The sequence below is a fragment of the Pteronotus mesoamericanus genome, unplaced genomic scaffold, assembly GCF_021234165.1.
Source record: "Pteronotus mesoamericanus isolate MK-2021 breed Mesoamerican mustached bat unplaced genomic scaffold, CSHL_Meso_final contig_75, whole genome shotgun sequence".
Classification (NCBI taxonomy): Eukaryota; Metazoa; Chordata; class Mammalia; order Chiroptera; family Mormoopidae; genus Pteronotus; species Pteronotus mesoamericanus.
In genome coordinates this window covers 10,406,785-10,422,229 of record NW_026555249.1, presented here as the reverse complement: position 1 = coordinate 10,422,229, position 15,445 = coordinate 10,406,785, and the positions used below count along the sequence as shown (strand labels likewise).

At 38.7% G+C, this 15,445-nt stretch overlaps 1 protein-coding gene across 1 annotated transcript in view; it reads left to right on the top strand.

Annotated features, from left to right (window-relative positions):
• The first annotated feature begins 896 nt into the window (after window positions 1–896).
• Window positions 897–15,445, top strand: part of C6 (complement C6) — a 58,407-nt gene continuing 43,858 nt past the window's right edge. The window contains exons 1-5 of the mRNA XM_054583975.1: window positions 897–1,026; window positions 5,912–6,073; window positions 7,478–7,634; window positions 8,838–8,982; window positions 13,621–13,762. Of these exons, the coding sequence (XP_054439950.1) occupies window positions 5,931–6,073; window positions 7,478–7,634; window positions 8,838–8,982; window positions 13,621–13,762 (587 nt within the window). The 5' untranslated portion in view covers window positions 897–1,026; window positions 5,912–5,930. The remainder of the gene's footprint in view (window positions 1,027–5,911; window positions 6,074–7,477; window positions 7,635–8,837; window positions 8,983–13,620; window positions 13,763–15,445) is intronic.

Below are 15,445 nucleotides of genomic sequence, written 5' to 3'. Positions count from 1 at the left end.
ACGTGGTTCACGCTCTGAGTGTCTATGTTACAGTAGTTTTACATTCAGTAAGGCTCAGAAGCATAATGCTGAATGAAGAGAGTTAAGAGAGCAAATAAAACTTTTGGCAAAATGCCATTTCTGTAAATTACAAAAAACCATGGAAAATAAAGACTTTGTATTTTTTGAAGGATACTCATATATCTAAATACTCACATGTAAGGACAAACACCAAATACATTAATACATGGAGCTACTCTCAGAAAGAAATGTATTAAGATATTGGGAGTAAATAGTGATATAAAATAAAAAAGAACATTTTGCATAGGCCAATGATGATATGGTTCTATAAACTGTGGAATGTGATCAATTCTGTACATTTAAATCTTTTAAAAAGTGTGTGATGGCATTTAAAACTTATATATGTATGCTTATGTATATTCTTACACAGAGACAAATACATATTATATGAACAGAGGTATTTATTCCAAATATTAATAGTAGTTTTGTCTGGTCATTAAAAATGATTTTGATTTTTCTCTTTATACTCTTTCATATTTTCTAAACCTCCCTCAAAAAATATTCTATAATCAGACAAAAAAATAAGAATCTATATGTTTTAATTAACTATTGCTAAAGGGGAAGGAGAAGGCAATTTCAAGCAATTTATTCTAAAGAGGTGTTTTGTTTTGTTTTTTTAAATGGAGTCAAACATTTCTTTTCTCTACAGTGGCAATACTTATTACAACATCCCTTGAATGGGGCAGTCATTGAAAAGTCAAGTCTCTGGGAATATCTCGCTCTTAGGAGTTTGCAAGTGACTACTGATTGGAGCAATCATTTACAAAGTCCAGAGCGCCCACAGAATGTTTACACAACACACTCTAGGTGCGGCAGGGCTCTGCGATAAGATGGCATTACCTGTGCCAGCTAGCAACAGAGTAGAAGGCTGGGATGGTCTTTTAAACCCTTCATATTGTAAGCACCCATTGTCTCTCCAGGCATTTACAGATTCACTCCCTGGCCACCGGAAGTCCTGTTTTAAAGGTGAGTGATGTAATGATTTCATGTGTAATCTTAACCTTTCAAAATTGTAGATTGTGCTTCCAACAAATTTATCCTTTCACGTGTAAAATTCGTTAACTCCAATGATAGCCATTTCTCTGCCTTTTTAAAATTAGCAATAATTACTTTGCTTAAATTTCAAGAGAACCAAAACTTCCTGCTTCTTAATAAATTTTCTCCCATAGAACTACCTTGTTGCTTAAGATTAAAAGTTAAGCAAACATAGCCTTTGGCTAAAAGATCAGTCCTGTGCCGGGGGCTCCTCAGTCTACATTAACAATGACAAATCATTTCTGGAGCTCCTGGGGCATGCACAGAAGAAAAACTAAGAAATAAAAGATTCAGGGAGTTTACAAGGAGATGGAAAGGAAGAACCTGTATTTGAGAGCAAACTAGATTATCCTTTAAGATGCGCCGAGCTCCCTTACAGACAAATTGAGGGATGGTAACAGGTCAAAATCAGGTGGACTTCACCTTACGCTAACATTTTCTGAATGCTCACAAAGCCATTTCCAGTGATTCATGGGGTCACTGATTTTTAGGGTTCAAGAGGGGACGGCAATTATGAGAAGCTTGCAGAATTGCTGTCCTTCTCCCTCGACCTGCAGTGGAAGATTTTCTTAGCTCTCTTCTTTCGTTCCATGTTTGTACAAAAACTGTATGGTAATGTGTAAAATGTCCTTATATAATTTGAGATATCTCCCAAATGCCTAGAGATGTTGAAAATTAACAAATAAGGAACCATTTGATATTATATGCTGGGACATGAATAAAAAAATTTAGTGAACTAATTATCTTTATTTGAATGAAAATTATCTTTTTCACATAAAACAATTTCTCCTCATAACAATAAAATGTTACAAAAGGAGGTGCTACCCATGAGCTCTTCCGGGAGCATTCCCTCAAATACAATGCCTTGATGTACCACCTTAATTTAGAGCAGTTTTTAAATTGCCTCAGAACAATTATAGGCAAAGAAGAGATTGGAATATTGTTTTGGGGTTCTGTTCTTGCAGTTTCTGGTGATAACTGAGATAAAAGCCACCTCTGCTTTTCAAGCTTTGGGGAGTTAAAATAGTGTCTGTGGAAACCAAGAGAACGTGCAGCCTCTTACAATTCAGCTTTTCCCATCACGGTGCCCTCGTCGTACAAAATGCTTTCAGAGTTTGTTCTTTCTACAATGGAGAGAATTATTCAGGAAAATACCCATTTCTTTAAAATCCAGTAAGAAAAAACAAATAGACAAACAACAGCCAAAACAGCCAAACACTCTGTTTATATTTCCTTGCCGAAGCAGTTTTGTAAAAGAAGACCCCAATTGGGGAGGGGAGGGAGAGGATGGGATGGTGATCTGTTTAGTTAATTAAACAGGGAAACTTCACATTGTTTAGAATCTTCAGCTCCCAAGGGCTGCAATTGCATAAATAATAAAGTATTTAAATTTTTAAAAAAAATTTTAAAAAGAAGAAAGCAATATTGAAATGTAAATGAATAGAAAAAGATCTGGAAGTATATAATCAAAGTGGTAATAGTGGTTACTTCTGGAAAGAGGAGGTGGAAATTGTGGGTAATAAAGAAATAATATATAATATTTCATTTACATGAGAAAATGTATTCATCCACTACTGATATAATTTGTAATTTCTTGAGAAATTACCCTACAAATTATACATTAAGAAAAAGAAAAGAAAAAATAACCCACCCAATCTGAACTCAGGTCTGATGTTTAGGCCTCACAGCCTCCTGTCAGATCTCAACCTAAATTCTGTCTGAACACTCTGGGCCTAATGTCCCATGGTTCTGTGCTGCTGAGGGAAGCCAGGAAAGGCGAGGTACTTACCAGAAAACTAAAATCAGCAGGAAGTGCAGTGCTTAGCTTAATGACTGAGATAGCCTTGGACTGTAGCAGCTTATCTATGAGTTAGAGAAAAAAAAGCTTGGATAAAAAGCATCTTCTGTGTTTGTCTACCCCGACTCCCAGACAGTCATAATGGAGTCTATTTCTTTGTATCTCACCAATGTCTAGCAGCACAAAATGGGTACTCAAATGTGTGCTGATTCCGTTTTAAACTGAAAGACATATTTAGTCATATGTCAATGAATTTGGTGGCTTTTATTCCAGCATTCTTCTCTGAGCTTGTAAGAAAGTTCAGAAAGCTTACTGATTTATTACAAAGGAATGCTCTAATTTTTTAGTGTATTGGAAAAACAACTTTTATATCTGATCTCAAGCTTCTGGCTTGAACAAAAATTTATAAAATGAGAACTCTATTTTTTTTCCCACTGAAGTACTTTTTCATTACAACTAAGAAATGTAAAACAACCACATTAAAATATAATCAGAAACTCACTCTTTGAGGCACTGGAAGGAGCCAAATTTCAATAAGGCAATTTGGCAATATCTACCAAAAGTTTAAATTTACATATTGTTTGAGCCATTTTGCTTATACATCTGTTTACCCCATGGATGTACTACAAAATTATGCTAAGATATATTACAAAGATGTTCTTTGCAGTGTGCACATAAACTAAATGTCCACAATTAAGATAATGATTAAATCTAATATAATACATCCATATGGTATAAAATTATGTAGCCATTAAAAGGAATTAAGTAGGTATGCATATGTTATTATGAGAATATCTTCAAAGCATATTGTGGAGTGAAAAGAGCAAAGTGCAGAGGAGTGTATATCATATGTTCTCTTTTTTTGTGTATATAAATTTTATATATATATATATATATATATGGCTAAGTAAATAAATTACAGGTATTCAAAAGTAAATCTGAATCTCAAGAGTTTTAGTTTTTTATTTCAATCAACTATTATAACAAGCTAGAGATTAACCAGATTACCACTCTTGCTAAAACAATGAATGACAATTGGACAAGTTCATTTTTAAAGTCTGTAAAATATCCTTAATCTGGCAGAAATATTAAGAGTGGTATCAAGAAGTTGCTGTAATTGTGGAATCAAAATTCATTATTCAGATTTCATTAAGACCCACTTGCAAATTGTTTCTTCTACCCAATCAATTTTTTCAATATTTATTGTATACTATGCTTGCTCTCAGTCTTCTAAATGCTAACATGAACAAAACAGGCAAAAAAGATTCACTTCCATGGTGTTTCCATTCCACTGAAGGAGGAGAAAGGGAAGGGGAGATATTCATTGAAACTTAAATAATAGTTTATATATAGGAGGGGATGTGTAGCAGAGAAAATCAAGGCAGTGAAGAGGGAGGTGAAACACTGGTGGGAAACTGCAACATCCAATAAGATTTCATCTGTGAGGCGGAAAGTAACTGAAACCATATGTCTACATCACTCTGAGTATTCAATATCAAAACATATTTTTGATCGTCACATGATCCCTGCTGTAATTCAAAGAGCCCCTACTTTTGAAAAATGCACGACCAACAGTTGCAATTAAATTTGCAACACTCTTAAATGTTATTAATTTAAAAAACTAATACTTACTGAGTGATGATTCTATGCCAAGAATTGTTTTAAGCACTTTACATGAATTTGCTTACTGAATTCTAACAGAAACCTTATGAAGAAGGTAAAAGTATTATTCCTGTTTTCCAGATAATGAAACTGAGGCAAAGAAATTAGGCAAAAGGAATTTTACTTCTTTAAATGAAAGTTACTATATTAATTACAGCAGTATTTTCTCCATATATTTAATCATGTTGCATGTTTTGCCAGAGATATATAGGTCAAAATGGCAATATTAGGGGGCAGAGATGGCTTTGCAAATTCCAGTCAATAATTCACAGGCCCTAAAGGCTCCACAGCATACCCGCAGGAACTACTGGTCAAAGTTTTCTCTGGCGCTCGACCACATCTGGATGAATCCTCTTGAGGTCCAGGTGGTAGAGCATCAAGCATTGAGAGATGCTCCACTAACACAATAACTAGTGTTACTACCAATTCAATGACGGGATGCATCTCATCCAAGAATGAGGAGTCATGAGCTCTTACTTGTCATCCAGCCTCAATGTTAATGCACTTCTTTAAGCCTCAGTTTCATCATCCACAAAATGAGGGAGTTTAACCTGCAGATTTCAAAGATCTATTCTAGCTCCAACTTCTATGACTCTGAAGGTAGAGGTAATCAGACAGTACGCACTCTTTAAAATTTCTCAGGCTATTTTTTCCTTTTTTATTGACTTTATCTGGGTGACATTGGTTAATAAAATTATATAGGTTTAAGGCGTACATTTCTATAATCCCCCATCTGTATATTATACTGTGTGTTCATCACCCCAAGTGCAATTTCCTTCCATCACCATTTACCCCCCTGTAGCCTCTTCTTCCTCCCCCGACCCCCTTCCCTCTGGTAATCACCATACCATTATCTGTGTCTATGAGTTTTTTGTTTTTGTTTTTTGATTAACAGTTTTCCAGGATGTCAGGAAACTGAATAGAGTTTCCAGGAGAATGGTCCTAACTCATTTCCCAGGCCCAGAAAAGTACGAAGAACTGAAATGTGCTTGAGGGTCCTGCCCACACAAAATGAACAGTTGTTTTGAGAAGTATAAGGTTCTATAAGAATTCCCATTTTGGAATGAAATGGGTTTCAAATATATATCTGTACTTTGCCTTGTAGCCTATCGCAAACAGTTCAGAGAAATTTACTTATACTGGGGGTTGTAATCATAGGAACCTTTACCGTAAAATTCTTTAGAAATAGGATTTATACTCACAAACATAGAAGTTTATAAGTGTTAACGTGCCTCAAGGAAGGCAGGGAGACACTGATGCTTTCTAAGACAATATCTACGTCTCTAACTGAGAATGATTTGTAAAGCTTTACCCTGAATAAATCTTTGATACATGTTATATATCCTTCCTTTTCAGGGCCTGGGGGCGCTCAAACATGGCCAGACACTCCATCTTGTATGTCATCCTGCTGAGTGCTCTGATTGACAAGAGTCAAGCCTGTTACTGTGACCATTACCCATGGAGCGAGTGGTCCAGCTGCTCAAAGACCTGCAATACTGGAACCCAAAGCAGATTTAGGTGGGTGTGAGCTATGTAGCTTTTTTTTTTTGTGAGCCCTGGAAACCTCAGAGACAAGTTAGCAATATCAAAAGTACTACAATAAGTAATGGGATAAAACAATATATCTCAAAATAAGAACTCATGAATTCAGATGGGGTTTGTGGTCTTTCCCACGTAAGGTTGAATGGAAGTCTATTTCTGTTCTCTCCATAAAATTGAGGAGTTTCAAAGAAATTTGATTAAGAATCTGTGTGATTGTTTCAGTTGACTATTTACTTAGAATCACTACTCAAGCTTTTTATTCAATCAGCATATAACTCTGCTTGCCACCAGTGAGTGAGTTAATTATAGAGAATTTTCTACTCATTAAAGAGTCTAACAGGACTTCAACTGAGCAGCACTGCCAGCTATTAGCTTGATTGTTGGCATGTACGAGAAGGCAGGAAAACCAGGTTGACTTAATCACATTCAATAATTCAGCCTTTTCACCAATTCAGGCTACTTGTCGCCAGCAGTTTTTAAAAATCTGTGGGGTGTTTCTGTCCAATGGAGATGCTCACATGACTTGAGGGAGAAAGGCATATATTTAATGTGGTTTAGCTATTAGAGCACATTTTAGAGATCTATTTTAGAAAACTAGTTTTGCATATGTCGTGTGAGTCTCATGAAAATAACCAAATTGACTTCCCCAATAAACCATCATGATGTGTACAAAACCAGACTTTTCTATAACAGTCTTCTGCCGAAGAGTCCCTCAGCAGCTCTCTTACCGCCTACCAACTGAAGTTCAACTACAAATCTGGTTCCTTCCAGCCGTGCACCTCCCAAGCTCCTCCACAGGCCTGTCCCGCTGCTCCACCTGCCGCCTTTGCGCCTGCCGTTCCCTCTGCATGCCCTTCCCTTTGTTGCCTGGAGAAGTCACGTGGCATTTTTCCAAGATGTATCTCTTGTGTCACTTTCTTTTTGACTCTGTGGCCCCACATCACCCTGACTTCAGTCATTGTACTTATCACATTGTGCTGTCGCCTTGTAAGCTATTTGCAGAACTTTCTCCTCTCCAGCCTTCCCTGTCCGGTCTCTCCCGGGAATTCCATCAGGGCCAGCCTCCTGGGGCGAGAGCCCCCACTGAGAAGGGCTTCATGCTTCACTTCATGCTCTTCCTTCACTGTCTTGAGAGTCTTCATTTTTGAGTAAGAGCTGCCCCCTTCCCTGTTTTTATTTTGAACTGAGCCCCATAAATTAGGTACCTGCTCCTGAGTTCCTTGAAGAGGTAAGACCTGCACAATGCCAACCCACCTGGTTTCTCATGAAAACCTTCTTTCCTTTTATTCACTGTAGTTAACACTTGTCGATATTTTTCTTACTGGGCTGGAACCACAGTGAATATACTCACTCTAACCAGATTGTTCCTTGCTATTACAGACACAGAGAAATAAATGACTACTATGTGAAGAACAGCTGTGGCCAGCTTTGCACCTTCCACGAGACCAGAGATTGTAACTGGCAAGCTTGTCCTATCAACTGCCTCCTGGGAGATTATGGACCATGGTCAGACTGTGACCCTTGTGTTGAAAAACAGGTGGGTGGCACATGGACATAGTCAAGAAATCTGAACACAATCAAAAGGCTCAGCTTCCCCGAAAGGCTCAACAATCACAGAAATGCTGGATTTCTTCAATTTCTGAAAATAAGCTTTCTGACCTTCCACTGAAGGAAAATTTCATCTAGTAATTTTTGGAGGGTCATGGGGTTCCATGTTACATGTTTTGCTTGTTGCATGACCACCAAAAAGAAATCCTGTCCCCAGAAGTTGTATTGCTACTGCCTGGGTCTGTGCCGCTGATAACCCAGGAAGCAAAATCAGGTGCCAGAAAATGGGGATCTCCGCCCAAGGTTTAAAATCAGACAAATTCAAGACACTAATAAAAGTCTGCCCCCTTGCCCTTTCTCTTATTTCCCTCTCTCCATGGGAAAGTCCCTCAGTTTGTTTATTGTTCCCAGCTGCAATATTTACCCACCTGTAAGGACATTGACCGTGCGAATCCAGTCAGGGCAGGTCCTGAGCAAACTGTACGTTAAGGGAGAAAAAGAAATTCATTTGTGGAGCACCCACTCTCTGAGCTAAGCTGGTCCAGGCCCTTTACGTACATGACCTTATTCAAACATCACACCACCCTGTGGTCCTTTACTCATTTTACAGATGAGGAAGTTATGGCTCATTAGGAGTTAAGTCATTTGCTCAAGAATACACCACTGATGGATGTGGGAGCTCTATTCTGAACTCAAGTTTTTCTGACGTCAAAGTCAGAACTTTTTAATCCTGTCATGTTTCTATTCTTCTCCAACTCTCTGTTCTACTCACCATTTAAAATCTTTTAAAGTGTAGAGAATGTGTCAACCTTGGTTTCCATGGTGACTTCCTTGTGCAAAAAAACCCCAAACCCTTTCACATTTATCACTCATGCCACACTCTCTTTGAGCTACAGAAGGGCTGTTATTATTATTCCCCGGAAGGATCTGCACTCAGGAGAGATTCAGTAAATATCTGTGCATTAGATTTCAATTAAATTTGGAGCTCTATGATCTTAGAGTTGGAAGTCTTAGAACTCTTCTTGCTCCACTTCCTGAAGGACACACAAGGATGGAATCAGAAAAACCACTAGTTCATACAGGAAACACTGCTGTAGTCAAAATCACTACTGTGAGAGAGAAGCCCAGTTTTCTTAGATACATGTTGGCTTTCGCCCTGCCCCTGAGTTACTCATCTTTCCTTTTCTCTCAGTTTAAGGTTAGGCCTATGCTGCGCCCCAGTCAGTTTAAAGGACAACCGTGCACTGAGTCCCTGGTGGATTTTCAACCATGCATTCCAACTAAACTCTGCAAAATCGAAGAGATTGACTGCAAGAATAAGTTCCGTTGTGACAGTGGTAATGTACCTTTAGAAAATATTCGGCCTCTACTAAAAATACCTCGACTAACATAGTTATTCCAATCGACTCCAGGAAAAGCTGTGATAGAGAAATCCCACCAAATTTTAAGCATGGGGCGATGAAGGTGTTATACCGCCAATTACCAAGCTCTTTCTATGTGTGAAATTAGAGCTTTCAAACTATAACCATCTTGGCCACTTACTTGACACCTTTGCTCATCAAGTACCCAAGTCTCTATGCTGTTATAAAGCAGGAAAAGAGAAAGGAGGAGGAGGGAAAGGAGTAGGGGGCAGATACTTTTAAAAGTTGGCTAGTAATAAGCACAAATCTATCATCAGAATAAGCAATTGAAAAGGAGTGGCAGATTAAAAAGGCTTCCTATAATTTATTATGCTGAGAGTACTAATATTAAGGTATTATGTCAGGGGCATGATTAGAGATGATGTGACAAATGCCCTGGGGTGGTCCACTGAATGGCTTCAAAATTAATTCCAAAGGGGGAGACTGAAAATGACTTGAACAATGGCACCATTCCCTTCAAGTCCAATCCTCATCCAGATTTATAAATTCAGTTAATGTTCACTGGATTATAATCAAATCTCAAATATACTCCTTAATGTATTTTATCACTAATTAATAACTCTTCAATGCTCACCATATTGAATAGTTTAGATCAGATTTCTGCAAACTTGCTCAGTGAAGGCTCAGAGGGTATATATTTCAGGCTTGGCCAGTCCAAGGTCTATGTTGCAACTACCCAGCTCTGGTGTCTTCGCATCAAAGCTGCCATAGGCAGTTCTGTGGACAAATGAGCATGGCTGTGTTCCCGTCAAGTCTAATTTACGAAAACAGACAGCAGGTCAGTTTTAGACCATGGGGCATAGTTCACTGATCTCTTATCTAAATAGCCCATTCAAAGCTAAATTTAGAGTTCAGGTGAATACAATTTACATCACTTCTGTATACTCTGGAATACACTGGAAAGTAAGGTATTTATAACTAAATAGCAGATTTTAAATTCCATAGAAAATTGACCCCAGACCTTAGACGTAGAGGTTTTTCTCCTTTTGCTCCTTGCTTCCTGCCTTCAGCCTTGCCAGTCTTTTCTAAATGTCAGACAGAAATGCAGGTGTCAGGGTTTTCCCTCTGTGCCCTGCTCCCTTATACCTGGAATAAGAGGGCGGGACAGGGGGTAGGTAGATAGTGATTGTGTCTATAGGAACAAGGTCACGTGAGATTCTGATGAAAATCTTCATGGCAATGGCTGAGGAAGATATAGACTCAAGCGTTAGGTCCAGAATATTAAGATAAAGACTTCAAGCTGAAGTGTAATTATTTGAAGCTTAAAGGATAGTTTTTAGAACAAATTACCAGGGAAAACTTGTTTATTTAATAAATGATAAATTCTATAATTTTTTTTAAAAAAGCTTTGTTTTGGCCAAAAATATACACAAGTTTAAGAAGGGTTTAGATACATCCATAGGCCACCAATTCACAATGAGTGATTTCAGGACAGTTAGCAGCATACACACAACTAACCTCTCATTCATCAGCAATATGTCCACAGCCGTTGATAGGAAAAAACAAAACAAAACAAAACTATTGGAATGCATCTGCAATGGTTGGTAAGCAGGTGTTAGCCTGAGTCGCCTGCTAACCCCTGCCCTGTTGTCCAGTCTCCTTCACCAGGAACCCCTAGAGCTTCCCATCATTCAACCATTCACTGGTTAATCGCTGGCATAGGCTTTGCTGGCAACCATTCTGATTGTGTTGTGCCATGGCCTATTGGTTGTTAAATGTTCTACTGCTATGTCCTCCTAAAGCCATCCTCTCATGCCACTCTCAAAGGGAATAAAAGGTTGGATGGACCATCATTTGTCTGACTCAGGATGATATTTAGGCTTCAATTGCCGAAGCGCTATCTATCCTAAAGAGTTTCCCTCTTCCCTTTCCTCCCTCGCAATTTTTGTTCAGAGTCTTCCTGGAGTCCCCAAGATTAAGTATATTAGCTTAATGAATCTTTGAGAATTACCCATGAGTCTAACCTCCATGCACTGTGCCAACTTCTCTCTCCAAACCCTAGTTTTAAGCATGGAAGACTAGAGAATTTGCAGCTGGTTATAAAAGTAATATGTCATTGCAATTACAAAAATCAGTTCAAGTATAATCAACAAAACAAACAAGTGAGCAAAATAAACCAGAGACATGGAAATAAAGAACAAACTGAGGGGGAATGATGGGGGAAAGAAGGGGAAATGTCAAGTCAAAGGACGTGTATAAAGGGCCCATAGACAAAGACAACAGTGGGGAGGATTGAATGTGGGAGAGGGGGTGGGCAGGACAGGGAAGAGAAATGGGGACAAAATGGGTACAACAGTAGTTGAACAACAATAAAAAATTTTAAGAAAACAAAAACAAACATTTTTATGCAACTGAAAAATATCAGTTCAAGTAAATAGGAAAAGTGTACAATTTCTAAATGATTATATGGCTCCAGACATAAGTGTATGTGTATTTTGTGCATGAGCTGGCTAATTGCTGACTTCTGCAAGCCTGCACTATCCAGACTGCCCTGCACTCTCCCACCCCTTCTTTGGTATGGGGTATATGTATGCTTACAGTCTCACTCCCTGGGTGCTTCCTACTCCATTGAGTTTTGTGGCCTGGAGCCATTGTTAGCTGTGTCCCACCAGGCCTATAACGCACATGCCACTCATTCCTGAACATCACTCAAGAGATGGCCTTTTGCTTTCATTCCTACTCTTACTAATAGATCTCCTCCACTATACCTAGAAGTACAAATAGATAGAATTTCTTGTGTTGTAACAAATCTGGTACCCTGCACAGGAAGTGAGACTAATGAGAACTGTATCCTGCATGGGTATCCCTACTTCTGTTTGATAAAATGGAATTTTTTTAGTGTAGCCATATCAAAAATTAGCTTTTGCTCACATTTGTGTCAGATTCAAAACATTTAAAAATGTAATATTTGAGGTTTTTTCTTTAGTGAAAACATCTCTATTTCAAACTAAATTACCCATTCTGTTCTGCCATGTAAACAAACAAACAAATACAAAATTAGAAATGTGCTCTTTTAAAATAGAGGATCTTCCAGGTTATATGCTGGGATTAATAGAAATTCTATTCTTTCTGTATTTTCAGTCTCATATGATTCTGGGGTGTATAACTGTTATTCTTTATAATATTAGACTAGATACAATATAAGGTTTTGAATAGTCAAATGACTTAATTACTTCCATTACACCTTATCTCCCTAGTGAGAATTATTAACCAAAAGAGTTAAAAATAAGTGCTTTTGGGGGAACTCTCTATTAATTAAAAAAAATGTATTCAAAAGAATACCCAGTTTCCCCATGCATTTCATTTAGTCAAAATAGTCACACATAGCTCTAGGGAGATGCTGATCATAACCTAAAATGGTTAACCAGATCATCTTGAGTGAAACATTTAATTGTTGTCAGTGAGGCCTGCGCAGAGCGGTGGGGTGCCAGCAGCACCCCACGGTCACAGGCAAGAAAGGGAGGAACAGCAGAGAGGCTGTCATTGTTTGTAAGGCGTTTCCATTTCTGTAACATGTAGTGACTGATTCCAAGGATCCTTACGAAACTCAGTAAGTTTAAAAGGGAAAGGAATTACCTAAGTATCTGAAGTTTGTCCTATTTGCTAACCTCACTCATTTAACCTGCCAACTAATACCCTATCACAGAGGCACTTAACTTAGCCAAAAAATAATTAAATAAACTATATGTAGTAAAACAAGTCTATGCAGTAAATTATACATAGTGGCTATATAATAAAAAACGTAGTCATTATGTACAGTAAAATAATTGTATATAGTAAAATACACAGATAATAAGTGTGCAGTTTTATTTTGATGAATGTGTGCATCCATGTAAACAGCCCCCAATAAAGATATAGAAAATATCTATAAACCTGAAGAAGTTCCTGTTTTCTCCTTTCCAGTTAATCCCACTCTCTATTCTTGAACATCATATAAAGGAATCATGTAGCATGATTCTTATGTGTGTGGCTTTTTCAATGTAAAATTTTAGAGATTTGGCCATATTACTATACATCTGTGTGTGTGTGTAAAAATTTAAGAGTTTTAAAATAAAACAGTGACCTGAAGTCTGCTATCGCGGGTCAGAACAAAATTCGGAACCTACTGTTCATTTTCCCCTGCAGAGGATGATTTCTGCAGAAAGCTCACTGTAATGGGAATGGGATTCTAAACTTAATTCTCTTATTTAAGGAAATCAGCCCCATGGTGACTAAATAATCATTCCATTTCCATATGTTCCTAAATCTTTATCAAAAATAACAAAAACTCCGGTGCGTGCTAGACTTATTGGGTGATCACTTTGTAAGTTACATAAATACCTCACCACTGGGCAGTACCCCTGAAAGTAAGACAATATTGAATGTCACCTGTAATTGAGAAATTAAAAAAAATTTTTTTAAAGTAAAGCCTGAGTTTGGCTGAGTCAGTTACAAAATAAAGAAAACGTACTTTTAACTTTTCCTTGAAATTGAAAGCATTAATGTTTCCTATTAATAAATACTGTCTTAAACGATCATTTGTTGTCCATGTTGCTGTTTGCTTTTCTTGACTAGGCCGCTGCATTGCCAGCAAATTAGAATGCAATGGAGAAAATGACTGCGGAGACAATTCAGATGAAAGGGATTGTGGGAGGAAGAAAGTCGTCTGCTCACGGAAGTTTGAGCCCATCCCTAGTGTGTACTTGATGGGTGCTGGGTATGTAACATCCTTTTATTGTTTTGGGGAGTAAGAGCATCTCAGAGCTAATGAGCTAGAAGCAGCAACGGGGCAATGAGACACATCGTCCGCTTCCTCATTAACCTCTTACCTCTCCTACCAGCCCTGTCTCTGGCACGTGGCTACCACGCTCAGGCAGCATGTGGCCAGGGCCCCCGTTCCTAGGAAATAAAATTGTTTAGCATTTTCACGGTTCTTTGGACCAGGCAGTGTTATGAGCCCTTCACACTTGCTGCTTGTCTTCATCCTCGTACATCCTTTCCGACAGCTGTAGAGCAGGTAATGGGCAACTCGTGGGAGGCCCACCACGCTGGGGGCGCCAGGGCCGATGCCTGAGGCCAGGTCTCAGGGGCGGTGGGGGGCGCGGTGCGTAGCCACTCGGAGATGCCAGGAGCAAATGGAGAACAGCAGCATCTGAAAAGCATGCCTAACATTGTGTCAAAAGTCCAAACACTAGAGAAGCAAAACCAGTCTTCAAGGGTGAGAGTCAGGCCCTGAATCAATAATGGGAGAACAAGCCACAGGAAATGGCTTAGGCAAACACAGAAAAACGGGGTGATAAAAAAAAAACACAATAGGGTGAAAAAGTTTAGAGAGTGGGAGGTGAAGTGAGCATGGCTAGGATGTCCGAAGCTTTTTCTCCCATAGACGATGTGATGGGTGAGGAGTCAGTACCGCTTAAAGGCCGAAGATGAGACCTGCAGTACCACCCGGCCCTTGTTCGGCTTACAGACTGCTCCTCAGAAAGGTTCAATAACCCATCTACGACTACGGACTAGTAAATGGTAGAACAAGATTCAAATACAGACTTCAAAATCCAGGTCGTTGCCACTGTTTCATGCTACTTCAGGACCGTAACCGCCTCAACAAAGACTGGAGGAAACCTCAGGAGACCGTTCAACCCTCGTCCCGATCTTTGACTAGCGCTCGGAAATTCTGATGTTCCTACTTAAAGTCGTGAGAGCATTGGAGGTTTGGCAGGGGATCCTAAATTTATCATACTGAGCCAATGACTTAGAAAACTTTAGACAAGGTAAGAGGAATCAATGGAAACAGAAGAACTAAGCCTGTGTTGGAAGCATGAGAAAAGTCAGTCAAGATAATCCCCTGTATTCTCCTATTCCCATGATCAAGAAATCTCCCTTTCATTTTTGACCAGAAAGCAAATCGTTTGCTATAGGCATTTATTACTTTGTATTGGACTTGTTTGTTTTTTTTTTAATTTTTCATTTATGCTGCCAGACTTGCATAGCATGAAGCATTAAAAGATAAACAGCAGCCATTGCATATACAACCCCATTTGATTGGAATGAAAACTGGAAATTGTTGAACCAAACTCAAGGGCAGCAGTAAAATGGAATAGCCATTAGCGTGGAAGTAAGCGGAGCCAGATTCTAAACCTAGTTCTGCATGAACTCACTACATCATAACCAAGTTATTGAACAACTCTGGGCTGCAGTTTCCTCACCAGTATGTTGGATGTTACAAACTTATTTGAGGTTCTGTCCTAGGAATTCCTAATTAGAATTGGTTTCAATGAGAGTGTTTCAACAGCATATTCTTAGCAATGTGCAGAAATGGTTTCCCTTTTTTCCTTTCCCTGGAAGGAAACCTCAGCCAAAACTCCCACTCGAAAGCCATGTTTTCTAATGTTCTGATTGA